The sequence below is a fragment of the Anthonomus grandis genome, chromosome 4 (genome assembly GCF_022605725.1).
Source record: "Anthonomus grandis grandis chromosome 4, icAntGran1.3, whole genome shotgun sequence".
In the NCBI taxonomy this organism is placed as follows: Eukaryota; Metazoa; Arthropoda; class Insecta; order Coleoptera; family Curculionidae; genus Anthonomus; species Anthonomus grandis.
This window is the reverse complement of record NC_065549.1, coordinates 7206181-7231098: the sequence shown is the minus strand read 5'-3', so window position 1 is coordinate 7231098 and position 24918 is coordinate 7206181. Positions and strand designations below refer to the sequence as shown.

The following is a 24918-nucleotide window of genomic DNA, read 5'->3' as shown; positions in this document are numbered from 1 at the left end:
CGCTGATGGCTCCGGGCGACCGATTTTTTTTCCACAATCTAATGATACCGATTAGTACCAACAATGAAATTCAATAGAAGGAATGACTCTCGTTCTACAAATAATATCATAAGATCAAACGAACTTACCTGTAAGTGAAGTTCGATCTTGATTATATGAAGGCCTTAATTCTAAAGGGTTTTAAAGTTATAGAGAAAAAATTGTCTTCAAGGGGTCCTATTCAAAGGGGCGTAGCTCCCTTAGGAAGCAATTTCGAACCCATATTAATATGAACTTTTTGCCTTATTTTCATACAAGGATTACGCCCCTGAAAGGATGCCGCTTACTTTTGAATCACCCTGTATATCCTTTGATATGTTATTCTGTCAACTCACCTGATAAAATTGAAAAGAGTTAAACCTGTTCAAACGCGTAAAATTGTTGAATAGCATTGTCGAGCTGAAACTCTTGTTTTCTTAGGTTATATGTCATTTCTGTAAAAGTCAGCGTGACCAATCAATTACCGACATATGAATAAAAAGTTCATAATAACAAGAATCATGAAGCAGCATCGATTTAATAATATGGGAAGGCACTGTAGGCCGTTTGGAGCTTTCTTGGCGTACAGCTTAGTGTGCCTAATTATAAGGAATTAATTTAAAAGAGAAATTTATCTTTTTTTGAAGATTTTACTTTCAACAACACTCTTTACTATGGATGCATGATGGTCATAATTTTATATGTTATGGTTCTGATTATCATTGTATTATTATACTCTTTAAAAAAATAAAACCAGATAAACTTTCTACATATCGAACTAATTAATCGAAGATAACCTCAAACTTACTTCCCATTATTTTCGTGTGTATAAGCTTCAGCGTTATCCAAACCGCAATTTCACTAAAAACTACCAAATCGTATTAATAGTCAATTTTTACTTAAAGATATTAACATTTTTAGATACAAAGAAAAATAAGTAAGTCACCTTGATGATTTAAATAATTTAGTGGTCATGACTTGTACTTTGTAATATTATGCGTGTCGCAACATCCAGTTTGTGAATTTTCATTTGGTCACTTTTAGCAGTATACCCACGATATATTTTTTTCTGCATCTACGGTTTGTATATTATTTATTATATATTATGCGAATTTGAAAAACTTTTGAAAATCACGAATAACTTTATACGAGTTTTGTTAATTCATGGGTCAGAAATTCTGACTTTAATAATATATAAGAAAACCTTCCTATATGTATAGTTTAAGTTCAACATGTTTCCATAAAAGTGCACACATTTTTTTCGCAAAAACGAAACCGGAAATATTTTTTATAATTATTTTCTCCAAAAGCAATTTGGGCGTCACTTTATATAAAAAAGTACCTGAAAAGTTATTTATCGAACTAAATTCGGAATCGCGATTTTGTATCTTGTAAATAAATCAATATTTATAGTTAGTAGATAGGTCTCAAGAATTTTATATAACTTACTGGTAATAAATACGAGTTTTGTTATGTTTTACTGGAGCTTTATTTTATTTTTGTGGTCTGTTTAAATAACCTTCTTGCATTCCAATGAACAGAATATAACAGAAAGAAAAATACCTCAAGACCTTTCTGTGTTTGGGAGTTCCAATCCTGTTGCATAACCATTTGATTATCTTGCACTAAATTGTAATTTGATGGCAAGAAGTTTAGATAGACGACCAATTAACTAGTTATTATGTTATTAATCAGTAAGTTAAATAAGAACCCAACTTTTTCTAATTGATAACAACCTAGGAAATTTACTACTCTTTACGTACTCTATCATTATGTAACAATAAAATTGTTAATACAACGTCCAGACGTTTTATTCCCGCAATAAAACCTTAAAAAAAACTTAGGGGCATTTATTTACCAGTCTCAACAGAAACATTGTTCAAAAATTAAATCTTATTCTAACAGCAGATCACTTTTTAATTGCAACAAAAATACATTTACTTAAAAATAAAACTGATGGGAACATGTAAAGTCAATAAAAAAAAAACGAACAAAAAATCACATTCACTCGATTCGTCGTTTCACATCCATTCGGTCCTAACTAAATACTTTCTTGAGGGTCATTCGATCACAAACAGGGCCAGCATGTTCTCTACGGCCATTTTTAACAGTCGGGCTTCGGTCATCTGTTTTAAGGGCGGATTGTTCTGCATGAAAGTGGTAAGTTGCTTCGACAGATCCCTTAGGACTTTTGGGATGAACTGTTTCGTTTGGGAGACGTCAGGCGATAGTGCCAAGAAAGCTGCTCGGATGAAACTGGAAAGGAAAATAGTCTTTAGTGTTGCACTTCATCATAAAAATAGTACAAGGTGGTCGGTAATGAATGCGCCAAAAAGCAATTCTAGGTTAAAATAGTGAAAACTAGTGAGCCAAATATGCCTAAGCAATAAGTACCTTTACCTCACTTTACCTCTAATTCCTTTGAATTTCTTTGTATAATTTAGGTAAAGTTACTTGCTCAAGCTCCAAAATTGAGTATGTACAAAATATAATCAACATACTACATATACGCATTAAAATAAACTGCAAAATATATTACGATATTTAGTGATCGATTCCCGTATATATTTTCGGTCGATTAGAGTCTTTCCACAGCCTCCGGCCCGTTCAACGATCAATATTTGTCAGATAAAGATAGGCAAGGTGGTTAGGCAAAAAATATTTAAATTTATATTTCTTGTTGGGGCGCTACTGGAACACCCCTTTTGTACGTGGAAATAATGTTGCACTCTAAATGTGTCCGTCAATCTTACAGCAGTATTAACTGTTATAATTAAAGCAAATTTACCATGTCAGAATGTGAATTTACTATATTTATTAAATTAACCTAAATGATACTAGATTTAGGAAAATCACAGCTTTTTTACTGTCGATATAGTCATTTTGCATAAAAATTAATCCATATGGTTAAAAAACCCGGCAGGACGTTTCTTACAGAACGTCACGAAAATTACAGAAGCCCGTAAAACTGATTGAAATACAGTTAAAATTCCCTACTTACATTATTATAACATCACAGGTACCTGTAAATTCGAATGTTAGGCAACTTGCATCTTAGTAAGCCAAATGCAAGATCGAAATTGGTATATGATTAGAGGTACCAAGAGAATAGGTTATTTTATTAGACCAAACGTTCCTGGAAAAAAATTCACAAAAAAAATTTCATTAATAGAAATGCTGGGTGCTCTGCATTAACGTGGAAACCAATTAACCAGAAACCAACTTAATAGAAAATGATGCTAGTAATTCGAAAGTAATTATTAATAGTATTGGACCACACCAAGTTTAAAGATTTGTTAGAAGAAACAAACAAACAGATTTCCTAACAAATACTGATCCGCCTATAATTGGGAGTATTAAAAAAGAATGGCCTGTATAAGAAGTTAACCATTTTTGACGAAGATCAGGACGAAATCGTGCTGCAGTTTTGGAATTTGGAAAGATATGTTTAAATAAATGAAAAAAAAGAAATATATTTTTTTTAATTATTTCATAAAAGCTTTTAGTTTGGGATGATCCCACAATTTTTAAACTAATTTTATTTAAGAAATATTACAGCAAAAATATATTATATCTAAATATAAAATAAAAACACAGAAAACATACCAGCATTTTTTAACCAAAAATATTATAGTAAATTTACAGGGTCTCTGAAAAATGCTTAACCTTTTTTACAGGATTTTTACGGATATAATTGTTGAATTTGCATTAAAACCATTGTAAAAGTACAAGACTACAGTAAATCTTTAGTAATATTGCTTAAAAATTACTATAATTATTGCTTACATTTTACAGAAGACCGCAGTAAAATTACAAAACAAAAAATTCACATTTTTACAGATATTTTAAATTTACAGTACTAAAATAAGTTTACCACTTCTTTTGCTAGCAACATATGACCTACTAAATTTGATGTAAAATTACCACCTTTTGATTTTGAGTGTGCGAAGAATCAACCATTTCTTAAGATGCGTGCCATAATATAGGTCTGTATATGGTAATAATTAAAACAATTTTGAATTTTGTGAGAGTGTTAAAATTAGCATGGTGCAGACTTGGCTCACCCTCAAATCGGTTTCTCATATAATATAAACTTATACTGTAGTTCTTGTTGTTATTCTATTTGTTATATACTGTTGATGTTTTGTTTTATTTACTTTCGTCTCAACTTTTGAACATTAAAAATGTAATTTTTGCGGCCTTTTGATACTAGCGATAATGAATCGAATAGTTGTGGAAAATATTTTTAGGCATTTCATAATGTGTTAGTTTATGATCGTTTTACCGATCAAATTTTAAGAGAGTTCGTCAATTTCTTAACACGTGTCATTTTTGACCTGAATATATTTTAAACCTGAATTATAATTTTTAAATACAATGTACATTAAAAAATATCATTAATATTTGCTTAATAAAAAAATACAGTACCGTTTTTTAAGATAAAAGTTCAAGGTTAAATTGAATTTTTGACATTAAAATTAATGAGTCACTTATTTTGGGTATTGTCACTTATATTAAATATCAATTTAGAAAATACTATCTCATACGCTCAAATATTGAAAAGAAGAAGAAAATAGACTTCACATATTTAAAATATATTTGAACTTAAATTTTTAACGAAACCTTTGGTTATATTTACTACAATGTAAGTTCAATAAGTCTTAAATACAATAATTTAATTAGATACAATAGACACCGCGAATGAATCCAATTATAATTCATACCAATCACGAATCCAGTTCTGAAGAGATGGATAGTGATACTAAACAGGTAAGCATTTTTGAACGTAAAAAAATGTGGGTGCAAAATTATGAATATGTAGTTAACTTCACTTATATTTGATTTCGATAAGCCCAAAAATTTTATTGCCAATTCCATGTCAATGAAAATTCATTGTTCAGCAGGAATTTTTGGGCTTATCGAAACAAATATCAGCGGAGGCAAATATAACAATATTCTATTGCAGCACGGCCACGACATTATTTTATACCTGTGTTACAACAAACCACCCACCTTTTGGACAATTTTTTTAATAATTTAAAAAAAAATTGGGTAAAAAATATGTGTCATTAAATCTAACCACGACTTTTGCGTGACTTGATGAATGTTTTTGTTGGTTGTAAAATAACATTTTTACTATATGTATTAAGCCAGAGAAACAAAAATTATATGCACGCCAATGCCTTATAAAGAAAACGCCGCGCGCTAAATGTTTTTAGTTTTTATACTTGTCCAAGTAACTTCACCTAAACTATATAAGTACTAAAGCAAATAATGAAAATATTTTATTTATAGCCTTCATCCAATGTGCGTGACTCTTTTGAACATCTTTTATCCCTGTCAGACCCCTTTTATGACCATGTCATATTCTTAGGTGACTATGATATGGATGATATGACTATATCTTTATACGAAATCCTTGGCAGAAACAATTTAAAAAATTATATATTGGATACTTTAAACTTGCTTCAACATATTACTGATTTTACTCGAAATAGAACTATAACTCATGTAGATGACTCTTATATATGACAAATGTTTTTAACTATGGACAGAGCGTTGTGTTTTAATATGGTAGCAATTGATAATGAGAACGAATTATGGTTAGATGCAGAACAGTTAAATTTAACATAACATCGATAGAATTACCGTCTGAGTTAGCTTATCCATCCGCTTAAAATCGACATTATGCTGAGTACAATAATATGGCGTACACCACTTCATTGGAACAACTGATATTTTATCAACAAAATTACAATTATTCTCGGAACTAAATGTATGTTTTGCTGAATTATCTATTTTAAAAATTGTAAAGACTCCGAAGGTAAACACGGACTTTTAGTAAAAATCTAAAACTGTTTACCATTTTGTCATCTATTACATTCTTGTAGCCTGGAAAATGTATATCGCAATCTTTCGAAAAGATCTATAGAATCCATCATGTTTTAACTAGTTAAGGTCTATAAGCATTCTACCAGTAGCAAAGTTTACTGAATAAAATACAAGTTGCTTCACTCGGCGAAAAACCTTTGATCTTTCGATCTCAAAGGCAGGCCGCCGAGCTCCTCGCCGACGGGGAACTAGCAAAAAATGTAAAGGGGAATTCTGGTAAAAAATACCTATTATTTTACGAGTTTCGTCTAATTCGAACTGTAGGGGAAGACGGAGCACGATTTTATAATAACTTTATTATCTGGCATAAAATTATTATTTAATGTACCTACTTGGGAAAAATATGTTAATTGATAATACTTTAAATTATTTGTTTTTATAGCCACCAAACTAAATAAATTTTACATTATCAAAGTTTACGTAATTCAAGAACTAAATGGTTAAATTTTTTTTGTTAATAATTAGGTACTTAGGTATCTTATTAAAGGTTGTTTTAGTACGACTGGTTTCATTAGGATTTATTTTTAAATCAAAGTGAAAAGTTTGTGTGAAAAAATGCATATATTACTGTTACTAAACGTAACAACTAAAGATAGACATAACTACTAAGTAATGACATGTTTGAATTTTCAATGATTGATTACTAAACTTTTTGACGTTTTTGTTATTTTGTCAGACTAATAATAGCATTACCAAAGACATTATAAGTAATAAACGTAATGTTTCATTCATAACCAGCCCAAAAATGTGGTATTTTATTGTTTTAAAATTAGTAGTGAGAGAGAAAAGGATGGAGAAAGTGTTGTTAGTACCCCTTGGCAACAATGCATATTTTCAATTAATTTTTGTTTGGTTTGTTGCCAGTGGGGTAGAGCTTATGCACTAGTGCAAATAATATTATAATAATCGACAAATTTGTAATTTTCATTTTCCCTCCCTTACAAATCGGGTTAGGATTGTGTACTGTACAAATAATTTTCTATATCTATACGTGTTGTTTTCGTCGCTCTTGTGCAATTTTAAATAGAGGCGAAAAATGTCATTACATAATTAATTAACCTTAATATTTTTCATGTGACGACGCTGGTGGTATAAATACAAAAGTCTTTTGCTGTTTAAACGTAAACAAATAAACTTACCGATGAAACCTTAAATTTGGATTTTAATGCTCTACTCTCTTTACTACACAAGAATGCACCATGATCATTTCTTTTGGCATTAATTTTCTCCAAAAAAGTACGAAAACAACAAAAAACTGATAAAACACACACAAAACACGCCCTTAGACTCAATAATTTAAAGCGTTTATTTGTTTTAATTCCTTGGCAACATCGCTCGGGATTCATTCATTCATAATTTTTGACAGAACTCATTTTTTGGTTTTGACTGCTTCCTTTATTAATATTTTTGCTTTTAAATTAAGTCGATTTTTCTATGAATTTTATTAATTTTCGATTAGTTTTTTTTTTCATTATAAGCTCAGTTATGTTTCCGACTCAAATAACCTTTAAAAGGTATTACATTTTTTAATACTTAAAAAGCGGATAAATAGCTCTGGCAAAATTGCAATATTGTAAAATAAGGACAAAAGATGGAGAGGAAAATATATTTTGCCATTTTAAAATGTAAACAATGTAGTCTCATAAGCTGGATTTTTACAGACAAATAAAGTAAAATAAAAATAAAATAAGAGTTAAATGTACAAAAGTTCCATAACGCATTTATATAGCAAAATAATATAAGAATAAAATAATAAGTTGACCAAAATCCAACTTTCATATTTTATTTTATGTGAAAACGAAACTGCGCACGTTATTTTGGTCACAACACACCCTCTCAAGACAGAGAGGTACTATAACCTGGCATGTAATTGGTTACCCTTATTTCTTATTTGTTATTTTATTATATATATAAATATATATTTTCATTCTTCGGACATTAAAAAAACATTAAACCACTTCCAGGCTTTGTAAAACAACTGTCTACCGAACAATAAGTCGACATTTTAATACAATAGATTATAATAATTTGCCAGTCCACTGAGTCCACCCGGTACAACTAGTAATAAAACGCTCGCACATCAAAACGATTTAAACTCTACTCACTGTGTAACCCAACAGATTCGATTGTAGGAGCGTCGCCCGGCAAATGAAGTGAGGGGCGGTGAATAGGTAATTCGGCGCGTGGAGCCGAGTGAAGCAACTTGTATTTTATTCAGTAAACTTTGCCAGTAGTATCTAAAATTTTAGAAAAACATGTCAAGGACCAGGTATTTTCTTTTTGTATTCCTTCAGGCCTTCCTTGTTAGGCTTGATAAATAATAGAAATGTTACATGTTCAAAATTTCCTAGACTTTAGCAAAGCCTGGATACCATTACCACACCATTTAGGGATCACTGCAATATGTTATTACAAAAATGTTATTTACGCTTGCGAATGCTTTATGCAAATAAAAGTATTTTAAATTACAAAACAAGAAAAAAGCTTTCTGAATCCTTGGTTATGTCTATCATTAATTATTGTATAATTGTGTATTACCCATATCTAGATAGAATAACGCAAAATCGCTTGCAGCGTATTCAAAACACATGATGTCGTTTTATTAATAATCTTAGGAAATACGACCATGTATCACAAGCTATACTACAAATTAAATGGCTAAAAATTGTGAATATATTTAAGTTGTATTTATTAGTATTTTTATATCGCCTATTTAAAACACGTACACCTGTGTCTTTGTGTGAAAAGATGATTTACAGAACTGAGGTTTATAGTCGTAATATAAGGTATAATATACTTTCAATACCACGTCATACTACATCAATGTTTGAACGTTCTTTCACCTATCAAGCTGTCATTCTATTTAATCGTTTCAGGCCAAATTTTCATTTTACCATTTATTTTTATCGAAGATTCTATAAAGATCTATTCTTGGAACAGCAATGATTGGTTGTTCTTGGTTAATTTATTTAATTGTTACTTAGCTGATGAAACATATGTTTTACTTTAAAGTAGTATTAATTCTAGTTTATTATTATTTTTTTTTTTTAACTGGATAGGTTAAGAGATAAAGAGTAGTTTTTAGCTAATCTTCGCCTGTTCAGGCAAATACTGTAATTTGCAGGGTTTGTTAAATAAAGACGATTTATAATTATTATTATTATTATTATTATTATTAATCACAAAATGCTTCTTGCTAAACTTAAATACTTTGGTCTTTCAAAAGCTTCACTTCAGTGTTTTCTATCATACCTTGACAATCGCTCTCGTGACAATCGTTGTGTTGCATTACAAAACAATAAATCTCGTTTGAATAAATCAGAGTATTTGCAAGTGTCTTATGCCCAAGGATCCATGTTAGGTCCCTCGTTGTCTACAATTTATGTTGCAGATATGCATGCTTTAAATACACTGTAAAATGCAACAATATGCAGACGACTCAGATGTATTTATCTTTTTCTGAATTTCAGTAACAGACATTTTCCAATTATTAATGAAATTAAGAACCTTGGTATTTTTCTAGGTTACGAACTTTTGTTCCATATACAATTCCATATATCATAAGAAATTGCTGTAAGAGCCCAAGAACACAAGGAATGTCTTTAATTTCTCAGGACAAAGAAGAAATTGGTTTATATCATAGGAAGAAACTTAAGCTAAGTCCAAATGCCTGAAATAACATTAAAAATTAATGTCTGTAAAATATAACAAATAACTTTTGATTCCCAGATGAGCTAAAAATTAATTCCAATATTTTATCAGAAACCCAAGAACACAAGGGGTGTACTACCAATCTAGGAATAAAACTGAAAATTCATTATTAAAGTCTGGAACACATGAAAAATAACATGATTTTAAAATATTATCAGAAACTGAAAAGCACGAAAGTTGCGCGAATGTTATCAAAAGGCACAAGAATATAAAAGGTGTCTTACCAATATAAGAATTAATTTGCAAATTACTTTTAAAAGTCGGAAACACATAAAAAATAACTTTTAATTCCTGGAAGATGTTTAAATTTATTTTAAAGTAATATCAGAAACCCAAGAACATTAAGGAGTGTATTAAAAATTCAGTAGAAATAAAAAAATGTTTATTTAATTCTAACAAGAACTTAATTAAATTTAATGTCTGATGTCTTGAAGATTTCCTTGATGTAAAATCCTAAAGATGTAAAAATTGAGTTAAAATGTTCATCAGAAACATAATAACACAAAAAGTGTCTTGCCAATCAATGAATAAAATTGAAAATTATTTCGCAAAGTCTGAAATATTAAAAAAAAATTACTTTTAATTCCTGGGAGATGTAAAAATTGACTTTAAAATATCAAAAGCCAAAGAACACAAGAGGTGTCTTAACACGATTTCAAATGCTTGTATATGGAACATCTTTAAAAAAAAAATTAATTATTGCTTATAAACCAAAAACAAGATACTTTCTCTACAACATGTTGGTTTTATTTCTTTTGGACCATGGTGAGTTTATGGCCGATCCTTAACGTGAGATTGGGCAAAATCAATTCAAAAGTGGCAAAATGCTTGTTTGCGATTCTCACTTCGCATCACATATAGAGATCATATTACGCCACATTTAAATAGACCATTTAAATGTGACGACAGAGCCATCTGTTAACTTTTATTTATAAAATCCTAAGAAGAGGCATATTACTATATTTACGTGAATTATTTTATTATAGCCAGCACACACATACAACACACGCAAAATTTTTCATACCACAACATAAAACATCTAGCTTTCAAAAGTCATTTAGTTTTATAGCCATTAAATCGCAGAACGAAATACCGGATTTACTTAAGGAACTAACCTTGAACAAAGTTATGAAACTAAAGGAGAATTATTATCTAAGCAATATGATATTGCCTAATTTAGGGCATTTCTTAAGGTTTTTTTTGCTGCCTATATATTGTTAGGGTGAATTAATTGTCGCCTGCGTATTGCTCTAGTTTATTTCTATTGCAAACTCTTTTTATTGTAGTTATTCCTGTATATGTAGATTGCATTTTTTTTTTGAGAGGGTAACATGACACAAGTATACAAATCACATTGAATTCACTTGTGTATCGGTCTTAGTAATCACAAGGTTCTCTTTATTAGTCGCCAAATATAAATATTTTTTTAAATTTTAGTAATCTGTTTTTTTTATGGGACAAATAAAAAATATTTCAACTTAAAAAGCTTATTTGAGACTCTAGGCACAAAAATATCTCATGCGTCATAAAGGTAAAGTTTCAAAAGTGCACATACAGAAACATCTCTTTCGAAGTTAAATAAACTCTCTCTCTATAGACTAAACTTACCACAACTTCGTCTCGGTGTTCTTATGTAACTCCATGCTAAGTTGTTGTATAAGTGCGAGCAAGACGCTCTGAGACAACAGACACTGCTCCCCAAAAACCCTATTCACGTCCACTTTTTCGCACACGAATATCACCACTCCCAAGTTTTCTGCGGACAGTGCAATTTGGAAAGCCTCGTCGTACGCGTGTTTCGATAAAGTGTGTTGTATGTGGGCCAGAGTCTGCATCTAAATATTAGCATTCGATCAGTGGAATTAAGTAAATAAAAAGACAATAAATTATAACTTTCTTATGACAGTATTGTTAACAAAAACTTACGTGATTATCGGCATGTGACGGGGCCGGAGTCACTGCCCTGGACCTGTTTAGTGCGTTCATCACGGCCTGCTCCACGACATCCCCTTGGGAGTTTAAGCTACGCTTTAGTTCCAGACTCACCAAGTCTTTGATGTTCTGACTTACTTGCTCTTGTATTCTATGAATCATAAGAAATATATTTTTTATTTCGTTAGTTACAAGCAATATTGGCTCAAAGAAATGTGCCCAAACTATGATAATATATATATAACACCTGCGTACTATTATTAGAAGCCTAAAAACATCTTAGGAATCTTAACAAACATCAGGAGAAATAGGAAATTTTCGTTAAATTCTAGGCAGAAACTTAATAGACGGAGAGGCAGAGCCAAAAAAAGTCTCTGAACTTATTAAGCCTGGTTTTTAGTCAGGTGATTGTAATCATAATTTACAATAAAATGCTACGGTCAGTCAAGCGAATATTAGAACAGGTGCCTCAGGTGCGCGGTCAAACATGTCGTGATCACCGACATAATAAAATCGATTTCTTAAGGCTGAAACTTTATGAACTTTTGTTTTTTTTATATGAACATTAAAATTATGATAGTCAGTCAACGTCCTATAGGGACACAGCTGGTCAACGAGATTTATAAGGGTGCAATTCGTGTATTAAGCTTGAAATTTTTTTAGCAACTACTACTGACTATATTATTAATAAATAAAATAGTCAGTCAACCATTCCATAGAACAACGCCCGTCAGTCAGTGGATAAGAAATTATTTTCGGCAGACTTCTCGCAGTTTCAGTTGAGCAAAACGTTGATTTAAAAAAAGTTCTATCGTATCCGTTGACTCCAGTGCCACTTTCTTTGTGCCATTTAGATGGCACGCACTGTAAAACAGATAAATCTGTATTAATGAAAATCCTAGAATTGTCAATCAATAGAGATGCACCAGTATATACAGACGTTGTGCTAATAGATGGATTCTTCTTTTTACATTTGATGAAGGATGTTCCCATGACCTTCGGAAATATTTCAACAAAATTTTTACAGAGTATTTTAAAATATAATGCACAAGACATTGTTATAGTTTTTGATCGATACTTCAAGCCATCTTTAAAAGATTTCGAGCATGTTCTACGAGGAAACTTCGAAAATCGCGATTATAATATGTCTGGGCCGCAACAAATTTAAAGCCGCAATTCGAAATTTAAAATAGCATTTGTAAAATTCATCATTAATCACTAGGCTAGTGATGAATTAGTACCATATTTTGGCGTTAAATCCGTCAAATTAAACTTTGATAAATGCTACGAATACGCTGTTTTAGATGGCAAAATATCAATGAAAATTTAACCTGCGAAGCACACGAAGAGGCTGATACTAAAATAATTTTTCATGTTTGTAAAATCGTACAAGACGTAAACGTTTTAATTAGGTGTTCGGATACAGACATTCTCGTTATTATGCTAGGAAACATGAAAAATTTGTCAAGTTCGTCGACAATTTGGATAGAAGCTGGGATTGGAAATCATCAAAGGATGATCAATGTCAGTAAAATGCACGAAAAATTAGGAAATTCTGTTTGCAATGCTCTTCCGGGACTACATGCTTTGACTGGATGTGATTTCAACCCGGCATTTTACAAGAAAGGCAAAAAAAAGCCTCTGCAGTTATTGATGCAAAGTGAAGATTTTCAAAAAACATTCGCTGACCTTGGACTTGTTGCTTTCTGATGAAAGCAACCAAAATAATATATTTAATATTAAGTTCAAGAATTTGTTTGCCATTTATACGGCGTGAAAAAAATTAAATCAATCGACGAGGCAAGATTCGTTATATTTTCAAAGACATATAAATGGTATAAATGTTTTAATACTGCAAACGATTCTTTTAAAATTAAAATAAAAAATGTAGATGGGTCAAGTATGCCACCATGCCAATCAGAACTAATGCAACAGTTTTTAAGAGGGAGCTTCATTGCAAATATTTGGTGTAATGCTCATCGTCAAATTCCAACAGAGCTATCTCCTACTGATTACGGCTGGAAAATTGTTAATGACAAATATGAGTTTGATTGGTTCAAAGGCGATCAATTACCGGAACTTGTACAGGATGTTATTATTCAACCTTCAGAAGATAATAAAGGTAAACAATTTAAAAAAATTATGTCTTTAAAAAACAATTTTTTTACAGGCATAATTTTTTTAAATGTATTTATTTATTTTTTAGATTCAGAGTCTGATACATCCGAACTTGACGTATCAGATCACGACAGTGATGAGTTTGAAGATTCCGATAAGCAATTATTCGATGATAATAATTATTAAATTATTCCATTTTTGTATAGTTCATGAAATAAAGAAATATGTTATTTAAAAAGTGCCATGTTAAAATAAATAATCGCGCTGAATTTTAATAATATAAATAAAAAAACGAGTTGCCGCGTGAAAACGTCTATAGAGAGCGAAAACATTTAATTTCTTACCCACTGACTGACGGGCGTTGTTCTATGGAATGGTTGACTGACCGTTTTATTTATTAATAATATGGTCAGTAGTAGTTGCTAAAAAAAATTCAAGCTTAAACGAATTGCACTCTTATAAACCTCGCTACGCACATCACAGCTGACTGACCAGCTGTGTCCTCATAGGACGTTGACAACTATTATAATTTTGATTTACATATAAAAAAACAAAAGTTCATAAAGTTTCCGCCTTAAGAAATCGATTTTATTATGTCGGTGATCACGACATATTTGACCGCGCACCTGAGGCACATGTTCTAACATCCGCTTGACTGACCAGAGCATTTTATTGAAAATTATGATTACAATCACCTGACAAAAAACCAGGCTTAATAAATTCAGAGACTTTTTTTGGCTCTGCCTCTTGGACTATAAGATGACTTCAAATGACTGGAATTAAATTGAAAATTAATCTAAAACTCTTGGAGATATCAGACATTACAGTTTTAATTCCTGATTGTGAAGTTGTAAAAATTGGGTGAAAATGTTATATCAAAAGCCCAGGAACCCAAGCAGTGTCTTACCAATTTAGGAATTAAATTGCAAGTTACTTCTAAAAGTCGGGAACACATGAAAAATAACTTTTAATTCCTGGAAAATGTATTTCAAAGTAATATCAGAAACCCAAGAACACAAGGATTGTATTAACAATTCAGCAGAAATAAATGTTCATTGTTAGAATTTATAACAAGAACTTATTTAAAATAATGTCTGATGTTTTGGAGACATCAGACATTCATTTTAATTCCTTGATGTAAAATCCTAAAGGTGTAAAAATTAAGTTAAAACGTTTATCAGAAGCATAAGAATATAAAAAGTGTCTTGCCAATCCAGGAATTATTGAAAATTCTTTCTAAAAGTCCGTATCCGTGTAACACATAAAAAATAACTTTTAATACCTGGAAGATGTAAAAATTGATTTCAAAGTAATATCAGAAGACCTGGGGTATATATCAACTATATAGGAAAAATAAGAAATGATCATTAAATCCTAGGAAGAATATTGAAGATGCCTCCAAATGCCTGGAATAAAATTGAAAATTAACTCAAAACTCTTGAAGATATTAGACATTACTTTTAATTTCTTAAAGATGTAAATAATGTTATGAAAAGCCCAAGAACACAACACAAGGAGTGTTTTACCAACTTAGGTAAAAGGACATTGAAAATTGCTTAAATTCCTGGAAGATGTAAATATTGAATTCAAAGTAATATCAGAAGCCTTGGGGTATATCATATAGGAAAAATATGATATATAGTATAGGAAAAATAAAAAATGTTCATTAAATCCTAGGAATAAAATTGAAAATTAATTCAAAAGTCTGGTACGTCTAAGAAATGGCTTTATATACCTGGGAAATATAAAAAATGGCCTTACAATGCCATAAGAACATTAAATAGGAAAACAAGACTTTTCATCGATTATTTTAACTTGTCCAATGGTTTCGTAGCATTCCAAATATCAAAAACTCTCCTATATAATCTCTTTAAGAAAAAACTGAAATGCCAAACTGATGTACCAATTTGGAAAATAAGGGGGTTTTAAAAAAAATTATTGATAAAATACATTATGACTTCCTTGGCAAACAAACCATGAGGTGCCAGTGATTACAGGAATGAATATCATTTAATGTACTTAAGAAGGACACTTATAGTTTATATTATACTGGCAAGAAATACTTACGTCTTAAACGCCTTATTAAAATGTTTATTTATTTCGGTAGTAAGTATCTCGGACAAAGTATCCGAATTGGTTTTCAAATGTTCCGCCACATTTTGCATTTGACCGACCAAGTCTTTCCCCCTATCTTGTAGTCTTCTCTGTCTTTCCATATATGATTCTACGGACGCGGTATCTAAAAACAACAATTCTCTATTCGTTTGGGCATTTTTATCAAATCTAAGGGTACGTACATTCTTTTGTACCCTTGGTGAAAGTGTCCTTAATTTGTTCGAACATTTTAGTGCAAACTTTTTCACAGGAAGGCACTAACACTTGCAAAATCTGTTCCCTATATGATCGGTCTAACGCTGGCGATACGGCGTTAACGATCGACACACTAATAGCCTCTATTAACGTCTAAAAATATTAAATAATATATAAAACGTTTTATAAATTAGCTTGGCTAGTGCTTACTTTACTATTAAGCATTTTGGTCAAATTGTCTCTAAACATACACTCGATATTATTAAATCTATGGTTTAATTGGGATTCCAGTTGCAGTCTAAGGGTGTCCATCATTTGGTGGATATTGTTTAAAACGGAATGTTTCATTTCGAATTGGATCTTGTCCGAGATGGTTTTGGAAGAGATTTGTCCTACAGTTGAGAGAAGTTTCTCCTGAAAAATAACATTAGTTTAATGTGCAGTTGAAAGTCATTTTCTTTTATTAAGTTCCGGTCATTCTTGACATGACCTATAATAATCTAAATGATAATATTAATAATAAACGTCTTTTATTTAAGAAACCAATAATTTACAACTGTGTGAACAGCATACATACATTTATACAAGGATAGAAGAGAGGCAAAATCTAACCGGATTGATTACTCTGACTTACCTAATATCTCTAAAATAAATACAAAATATTATTGAGATTTATTAAATTTAAATGTACACACGTATATAGAGTATAAAAAAATAACATTACAAATTGATTAACTTTACAATACACTGCAATACAGAGGAAAGTAATTTAACAGCTTTATCCAGTAGTAAGTGGAGATTTTTTAAGGAAAGTAAATAATTATATTGTGACAAAAGTAATTATTTGAAAACCTCGTTCTGTTCAGTATGCAGTTCCAATACCTCAAATATATTATAGGATTTGTTTAATACATAAGTTAAATATGCTTGTCATGGCTATTTTCCTTTTTCTATTATGTTATACCTCAACATGCTTATTTTAAGTGTCTTTTTGTCTTTAATAGACAAAAACCTTTTTTATTTAAAGTTGGTGGGTTGACTCGATTAAATAAAAACAATCGCATTTTATATTTTAATTTATTCATATTAAATATTTTAAAATTATCAGGTATGAAATTATACAGGGTGTTATGTAAGAAGTGTCTGATGTTTCATTTGTCGATTTTTTAAGGTAAAAAGTTCATATATGTTGAAATACAAAACCACGCACGTGTGTTATTTCGCAACGAACCAGAGTCGGCAGTTCTAGGAATTGGCAACAATACCATTTCCGTCGATTAGCAAACCGGTGGCCTGATTCCTTTGCCATGGGAACCGCTGACACCGCTGTACTATTTTGTATAAATACAGCACACATAATAATTTTAAGTTAGTTCTGTAAGATTAATTTTAAGTTGTATATTTAATCTATGTTCATTTGAATTTTGAAGTTTTAATAATTATTTTAATTAAATATTAATTATCTTACTAAATAAACCTTTTTTAAAAAGCGAAATCGAGTTTTAAAGTGATAACATATATACTTGTAGTCCAAAATGCTTGGTTTTCAAGGTACAGGGTGTCAAAGATTTATTTTTATTTTTTCTGCATAGTTTCCTAAATAATACCGATTTCTGAACGAAAATTCGTATCTGGGTCGAGAAATTTAAATTTGTTCTTCAAATTCCTTAGCTTCAATTCCTTACATCATTTTTATACGAAAAAAAAACTCTTTTGGATGTCACTAGGAGCAATGGTTTTCGAAGTATTTCAGTCTGAATGCGTGTGTTTTAAAAAAGTGAAATTCTATAAATTGACCTTTTTTTTAATTAAAATGAAATATTTTTAAAGAAAACGGACGAACACTAAATAAAAATGTGTCAAAGAAAAAATAGATCAAAATCATAATAAATGTTGGAAATGTCCCCCTAATGTCTGTATGCATGCATCCAATCTTCTCTTTGGAAAATTCCTGGAGTATTTTGAATCGTTCTACAACAAGAGTCTTATTATCCGATGCCTCACTTCTTCATTTTAAATAGGTGTTTGAACTAAGGTTTATAGATGAAAATACTTAAAAAATCAGCCTGTGAAATATCCGAAACTTAACACCCTGTATAAGGTGTTTTTTGGTGTAAAATTTTATTTTTAAGATTATTCGAGGTGTGAGCCTCTAACTAACCTTATGTACAAAATTTCAGGTTTTTTAATATTGAGCCTGTTAGACTCTACAATGTTTTGAAAAACATTGTCATATTTCCTGATTTTATATGTTAATTGACATTTTGCAGTCATATTTTCTGTTTATCGAGAGCTGTAAGACATGGAGCGTATAATATAAAGTCGCCATAGTAATAACGTGAGAGCACTAAAGAATCACATAGATTTATATAATAATTTTAGTGCAAAAAAGCTTTTTCTTGTTATATTCTCAAATAAACTTGAGAAAGATCTTCGTCTATAATAAAACTAAGATTTTTTGCGCTACATGCTTTTACGATTTATTTTTAATTTCAAGTCGTTTTTAATAGACGTTTCTTTTAATTTTACTTCTAATACATGATAGTTTAGTTTTGTCAGAATTTAAGTTTAGGTTATGTTCAGCAGATAATTCTTTAACCCTTTCAGGACCAGTGGTTAGCTGAGCTAACCACAATTTATTAAATTTGTACGTAAACGTCTCGCGGTCATTTGATCTAACCACAATGAATAGTGTGTTGCCTAAGTAGTATATTATATGGAAATATTACATGCATGCTCTAGATGGCAATAAATTCGGTTTTTATTTCGATATTTGGTTAGCGTGAGAGGATTGTTTTGTTTTGGTGTAAACAAGTGCATTTGCTTCACGTTTTGAAGTGGTTTTAATAAGAAATTGCAGGTTAGAACATATTTTCCTTATAATTATTTGTTAGAAATTAATTGTTTTGGTAGTTATCATCAATTTGTTATGCCCATTACTTTTATTTTTGTAAAACAAATGTGTGGTATCCCGGTCTAACCACCAGGCATCAGTAAATCTGAGAGGTATCAGAAAAGTTTAAGATTATTGGTTTACAGCAAATTTACGAATGGTTTGAAATAAAGACTTTGACTATAATAGTCTCAGGCGGTTCCTGGTGATTTCCAAATCTGATAGGAGTTGAAATATACATTTGCTATGGATATTTTTTATTACTAGTGATTTATTTCACAGAGGGTTTATTTCTTTTTTTTTTCAGGTCCGTCCAAAATTACTTGGAGGTGGGAAGAATTAGAAAATCTACCTCCTGGCGATTTTAAAAATTTAATCAGTAGCATACCATCTGATAACGAATCAGAGGTGTGTTCCGTTACCGAAGATGATTTTTGTGACGGTGAGGACATTTTGGATATTATGGCAATGGACGTTGATATATTAGAAGATGTCGAGGAACAGCAGCTGTAGTTATACCGAACTATGAATGGGAATCTGAAGATGAGGTTCCTTTGGCACAATTACAGTTACAGCTTAGAAATACTACAATACAGTGGACAAAGCAGACAACATTTTGTACACAGGTTGACCCATTTACTGAAAATACTGGACCTGTTATACCACAAGATCTAGAAAGTCCTACTGATATTTTTTTGCATTTGTTTACATTGGATCTGATCGAAAAAATTATATGTGTATTATATTGTATATATTGTTTTCGAAACTAACCTTTATGCCGTTCAAAAACAAGGTGGCAATTGTAGTTCATTTTTGCCAACAACTTCAGCTGAAATAAAAGTGTTCCTTGGTCTGAACCTTCTGATAGGAAGCCTTTAAAACCTATACCCAGCTATCGTGATTATTGGTCGTCCAGAATTGAACTTAGAGATGATTATATAAGTACTGCTATGTCCAGGGATCGCTTTGGCTGGTTGTTGAGCAACTTACGTTTGAATAACAACGCAACTGAACCGAAAAAGCAAGATGACAATTATGACAAGCTTTACAAAATTCGCCCACTCCTTGATGCCTTATCAAATTCTTATCAAAATTCATTTATGCCAAGTGAATACCAAGCCATAGACGAATCTATGATACGATTTAAGTAAGAAGCATCATTCGACAATACATGCCGATGAAACCGATCAAGAGGGGATACAAGGTGTGGGTAAGAAGTGACGAAACAGGATTTATGTCGCCATTTCAAATTTATACGGGTAAAGTTTCAAATCTTACTGAAAAATCCTTAGGTGCCAGGGTTATAAAGGACTTATCTAGAGAATTAATTGGTAAGAAGCATAAATTATACTTTGATAATTTTTTTAACTCGGTTGAACTGCAAAACAGTTTACTGTTGGAAGGCATTTATGCATGTGGAACCGCCAGAAAAACTAGAAAAAATATGCCAAACGACTTGCGTGACGATAAGCATTTGAAAAGAGGAGAATCGGACTACAGGAGGAATTGTAGCCTTGAAGTGGATGGATAGAAAAAGCGTTCTTTTTATTTCAAATTTTTACGATCCTGCCAACCTGAAAACTGCTTCTAGAAGAAAAAAAGACGGCTCTAAAGAAGATGTAGAATACCCATCACTTGTTAACGATTATAACCGGCACATGGGGTACGTCGACAAGTTTGACATGTTAAAGTCACTGTATGAAGTAGATAGGAAGTCACGAAAATAGTGGCACCGAATTTTTTGGTACTTTGTGGATGCTAATAAATTCAAACCTCTTGTACCTCAAGAAGTAAAATACGATAAAAAAACTCATATTATGCCCATTCACACTACTTCTCTTAGATGTGCCCAATGCAGTAGCCGCAAGGAACCACATCGAACCCTATGGAAGTGCTCAACATGTAAGGTCGGATTATGCCTGAAAGATGTAAGAAACTGTTTTTACGATTTCCACAAACCATAGTGAGTGACTAGTGGTTAATCGAGATAACCGCAGTTTATTTTTTTTGTTCAAAAATAGACACTAATTTTTTTTATACTATTTTATGTTCAAATACCCATTTAAATAAAGATTTTTTGGTAGTAACTGTTTTCTTTGTAGTTTAATTAATTCCGTCCTCAAAGGGTTAATTATGTGTAGACCAGCGTTTATTTTATCGGCCACGTCTTGCGTTGTTTGTTATTATCAAAAGACACATAGATTTGTATGTCATCCGCGTACACTAGTTTTTTACATTATTAATTATTATATAGCATAAATGGTATACCTTAAGAAAAAGTGTCAAATATAATATATTTAGGCCTACTTATAAATGAAAATTTAAATTGTCATTACACATAAATAAAATAACTGACAAAATAGTTTCCATGCTCTCTACTTTATATGAAAACATAGATTATTAAAAAAAAGTAAATTTGAAATGAATAACGACTTTTTCCTTACACATTTCAGATACCTTTTGCCTGTGCCCAGCATGTGTGGCAAAACTAATTTTAATAAAGTAAATATTGTAAAATATTATTTGATTTTGATTGACTTACTAGTTCTAACACAATTTATTCAGAATTAAATTCAAATAACAAACAATGCAAACTAGTTTATCAAATTACTAACACTTTACAAACCTTAACATAAATAGTATGTTTTACCGTAATGTGCCGCACTATCAAACAGGACCACTAAGAACGAATATAGGTATAAAAAATCCAATTACAAATGCAATTACAAAATTTAATAATTTACCTCATTATATAAAAAAAATTAAAAAATTTTGCGGCTTTGTTAGAAAATTGAAAGATTTTAAAAATGTGAATTAATTATATATGCAAATTTGATGCAGGCGAAAATGAAACGATGATATTAGAGTATGGGAATAAAGTGATGTTTTTCGGATATATTTTGACAAATTAAAGAAGAAAAACATTATTTGCAGGCGATTGAAACACTATTAAGAAAATAAAACGGTGGAAAAGTCGAATTCCTATTTATATATCCCTATCTCAGTCTGAAAATTAGAAGAGTATGGGAATGAAGTGATGTTTTTCGGGTTTAATTTGACAAATCAAAGGAGAAAAACACTATTTGCAGGCGATCCGATCCTTATTAAGAAAATGAAACGATGATTTATAAAAAGGTGGAAAAGACGAATTCTCATTTATATATCCCTCAATCTGAAAACTAGAACAGTATGGGAATAAAGTGATGTTTTTTGGATATACATTTAACAAGTTAAAGTGTATCCATATATTTACATATATCTTAGTTTTGTTATTCTCAGGGCCAATGTTTACAAGCACTGATTACAGAATTTTTGTTAAAATTGGTTGTAAATTTTGTATCGATATTTCGGTTAATTAAATTATTAAAAAAAAAAAGTGTAACTGTCTCTAACTATTTGTAACATGCCTGTTATAGAATTAAAAATTATTTGAAAGGGCTGGAAAACATAAAAGACACTTAACTTTAAATGAAATAAAACTATACGTTTTGGAACACTCACCTGTAAATCTTTATCGTTTGATTTCTGTAACTGAACCAGATTTTCAAACATTTTGGCTATTTGCAGGTGTTGCTTCGACATTGCGGCCTCCCATTCTCTACTTAATTCTTCCGTGTCCGTTTTGTCATTACTCCTATTCGTCTATCAAGGAAAAAAACTATACAGTAACATTTAAAGTCTCGGAATGCCTAAATTGTTTATTCACTTACAGCCATCTCCAAGTTTTGCAATACCGCTTTCATATCTCTTAGCAGCAATTGCATAACCCCAGACTGTTCTTTCACCAGAGTTTCCAAACTGTTTATCCGCAAATAAACCGTTTCCAAATCCTGTTTGTTGATTTCATTACTATTCTCCACCTGCATTTGCTTTATAACGTCAGACTCTTTCATTATGGGTATTTTTGGCCACGTTACAGTATCTTGATAAACGATTTCAGAGTCCTTTGGCGGAGGATCCTTTTCCTTAAAAAATATGAAGTTCGAGTCCATAAAATAGGAGTAAAAAGACGTACCTCGACTTGTAAGTTGGCCAAATTATTGTAATATTCCTGTGTGGGGAAGCCCCCGGAGGAGGAGTTGGTCAGCGAGAGAATTTCCTGAACCTCCCTGCTCGGACTAGAACCGGCGCTCGCGTAATTCTCTTTTTGCTCGATCGCGTCGTTTAATTTATCGCAGGAATTTCCCAAGGAATTGTCTTGGGTTATCGAATTTCTAACACTGTAAAATAATTTAAAATATAAAAGGGATCCACCGAGGAAAATCAATATTTTTAGGATTGTCATTTTGGAAAGGGGTAATTCAACAAAAAAACTTTTTTTTGTATTGTTGTGGTCAAGTAAAATACAAGCTTTTCAATTTTTTTCCTTTAATTGCCAACGTTTCGGGCTATATTAGGCCTTCTTTAGGACAAACAGAAAATTCAAAGCCCTTCGTTTCATTGCGACCTGAAGAAGGCCGAAACGTTGGTAATTAAAGGAAAATTTTTGAAAAGCTTGGATTTTACTTGACCATTTTTCCAACTAAACCCTTCGAAATTAAAAAAACTTTTAAGAGAATCTATATTTGAGCGTTAGCAAAAGTTTAAAAACGTGTTAAAATCTAGTTGTTAACATTTTAGTTTTGTATGGCTTGAAGAACATACCCAGTATTAGTTATACGTAGTTAAAAAGTTTTAACTTTTGTAGATGAAGAAGTTATAATATAAAAGGTGCTTATTAATTCCTGTAATAAATGTACGTTCATAAAAAACACGTATGAACATTACCCGGTTTTCTTAATTTTTGTCTGTGCTCTTATTTGTTACTCAAATAAGTCTTTCCTATAAGTTGCTATAATATTTTTTTAATAAGATATATCCTCAACTAAAAGCAGAAGTATCGAATTTTAAGCTTTCCTATATTGTCAGCTTAAGTTACTACATGCTATCAACAAGTTTATAAATAAAATCATTATTTCTATACCAGATGAGATATATAGAAGTAATTTTAAATGCAACATTTTATTACATTTTTGGCCGTAAACTTAACAAGCTTAATGTAGCAGTAACTACACCTACATTATCCTGTATAAACAATCAAATATTTATTTTATAATACAATAATTTACCTATTCCCATCAAAAGACATACTGCTCATGGTTCACAAAAAGCTCAATACATTATATGGCCTAAAAGTAAATGTGTATATATGTGTTCCGACACTTACCATCAGGCTAATAACAACCGACTGAATTATGATTTTTAATATAGTTTTACCCAATCTAAATGATTTTTTAAATTTTTTGATGTATTGTGTTTTAAAAAAATACGAATATCTCACTTTATTAAGATTACTTATTATTCGAATGTAATTTAACTTTAGTGGTAAGAGCTTATATAGGACAACCATTATATCCATGATTTTTATGCGATGTTATTGTACATTTTAACATGTAACTAGGAAAACAAATATATTAAAGTTACAAGAAATAGTCCAGTTTTTCTTAAAGAGACCGGCTTATATTAAATAGTAATGAAACAAACTCTAAGTCGCAGATCTCATTTTTTTTTCAAAATTTGAGACCTGTGACTTTAAGAGTTTGTTTCATTACTATTTAATAATAAAGTTAACATTTAAAACAGTTACACGAGAAACTTTTATCTTAACAATTAATTTTCGATGTAAATATATTAATAGATGGCAATTTACGAAGATGATAAATGTATAACAATTTTTATTAAACTCTCTTTATTATCCGGTTCCTTGGCGTCGACTGCCCCCCTTTAAATTGTTTTTTTGTTCAAGCTCTTTTATTTTACTATATTATTTTTATTTTTTTTTTATTTTTTTTGAAGGATGCATCACTTAAGAATACCTCTTGCAGAGATATTCTTGAGAAACGGTTTTTATAATCGAGATGCTTTCCTATTTGATAATTTCGCCTATAGCATATTTTGTAATTTTTGATATTGGCAAATAAATGTTTTGAATTTGAACATTCCTAAAAACCTATTAAGGGCACACTTAAATGATTAAAAAAATAACATTAGTAAGTAAACCTGAT

The 24918-nt window shown here is 30.8% G+C and overlaps 1 protein-coding gene across 3 annotated transcripts in view; it reads right to left on the bottom strand.

Moving 5' to 3' along the window:
• Window positions 1-1853: 1853 nt before the first annotated feature.
• Window positions 1854-24918, bottom strand: part of LOC126735069 (enhancer of mRNA-decapping protein 4) — a 37951-nt gene continuing 14886 nt past the window's right edge. For 2 of the 3 annotated variants that reach the window (XM_050438960.1, XM_050438961.1), the window contains exons 12-20: window positions 22890-23094; window positions 22585-22839; window positions 22376-22516; window positions 16192-16395; window positions 15969-16134; window positions 15739-15910; window positions 11548-11704; window positions 11230-11456; window positions 1854-2274 (exon numbers count right to left, since the gene is read on the bottom strand). In XM_050438960.1, the coding sequence (XP_050294917.1) occupies window positions 2079-2274; window positions 11230-11456; window positions 11548-11704; window positions 15739-15910; window positions 15969-16134; window positions 16192-16395; window positions 22376-22516; window positions 22585-22839; window positions 22890-23094 (1723 nt within the window). In that variant the 3' untranslated portion in view covers window positions 1854-2078. The remainder of the gene's footprint in view (window positions 2275-11229; window positions 11457-11547; window positions 11705-15738; window positions 15911-15968; window positions 16135-16191; window positions 16396-22375; window positions 22517-22584; window positions 22840-22889; window positions 23095-24918) is intronic. The other variant, XM_050438962.1, reaches the window with a different exon arrangement.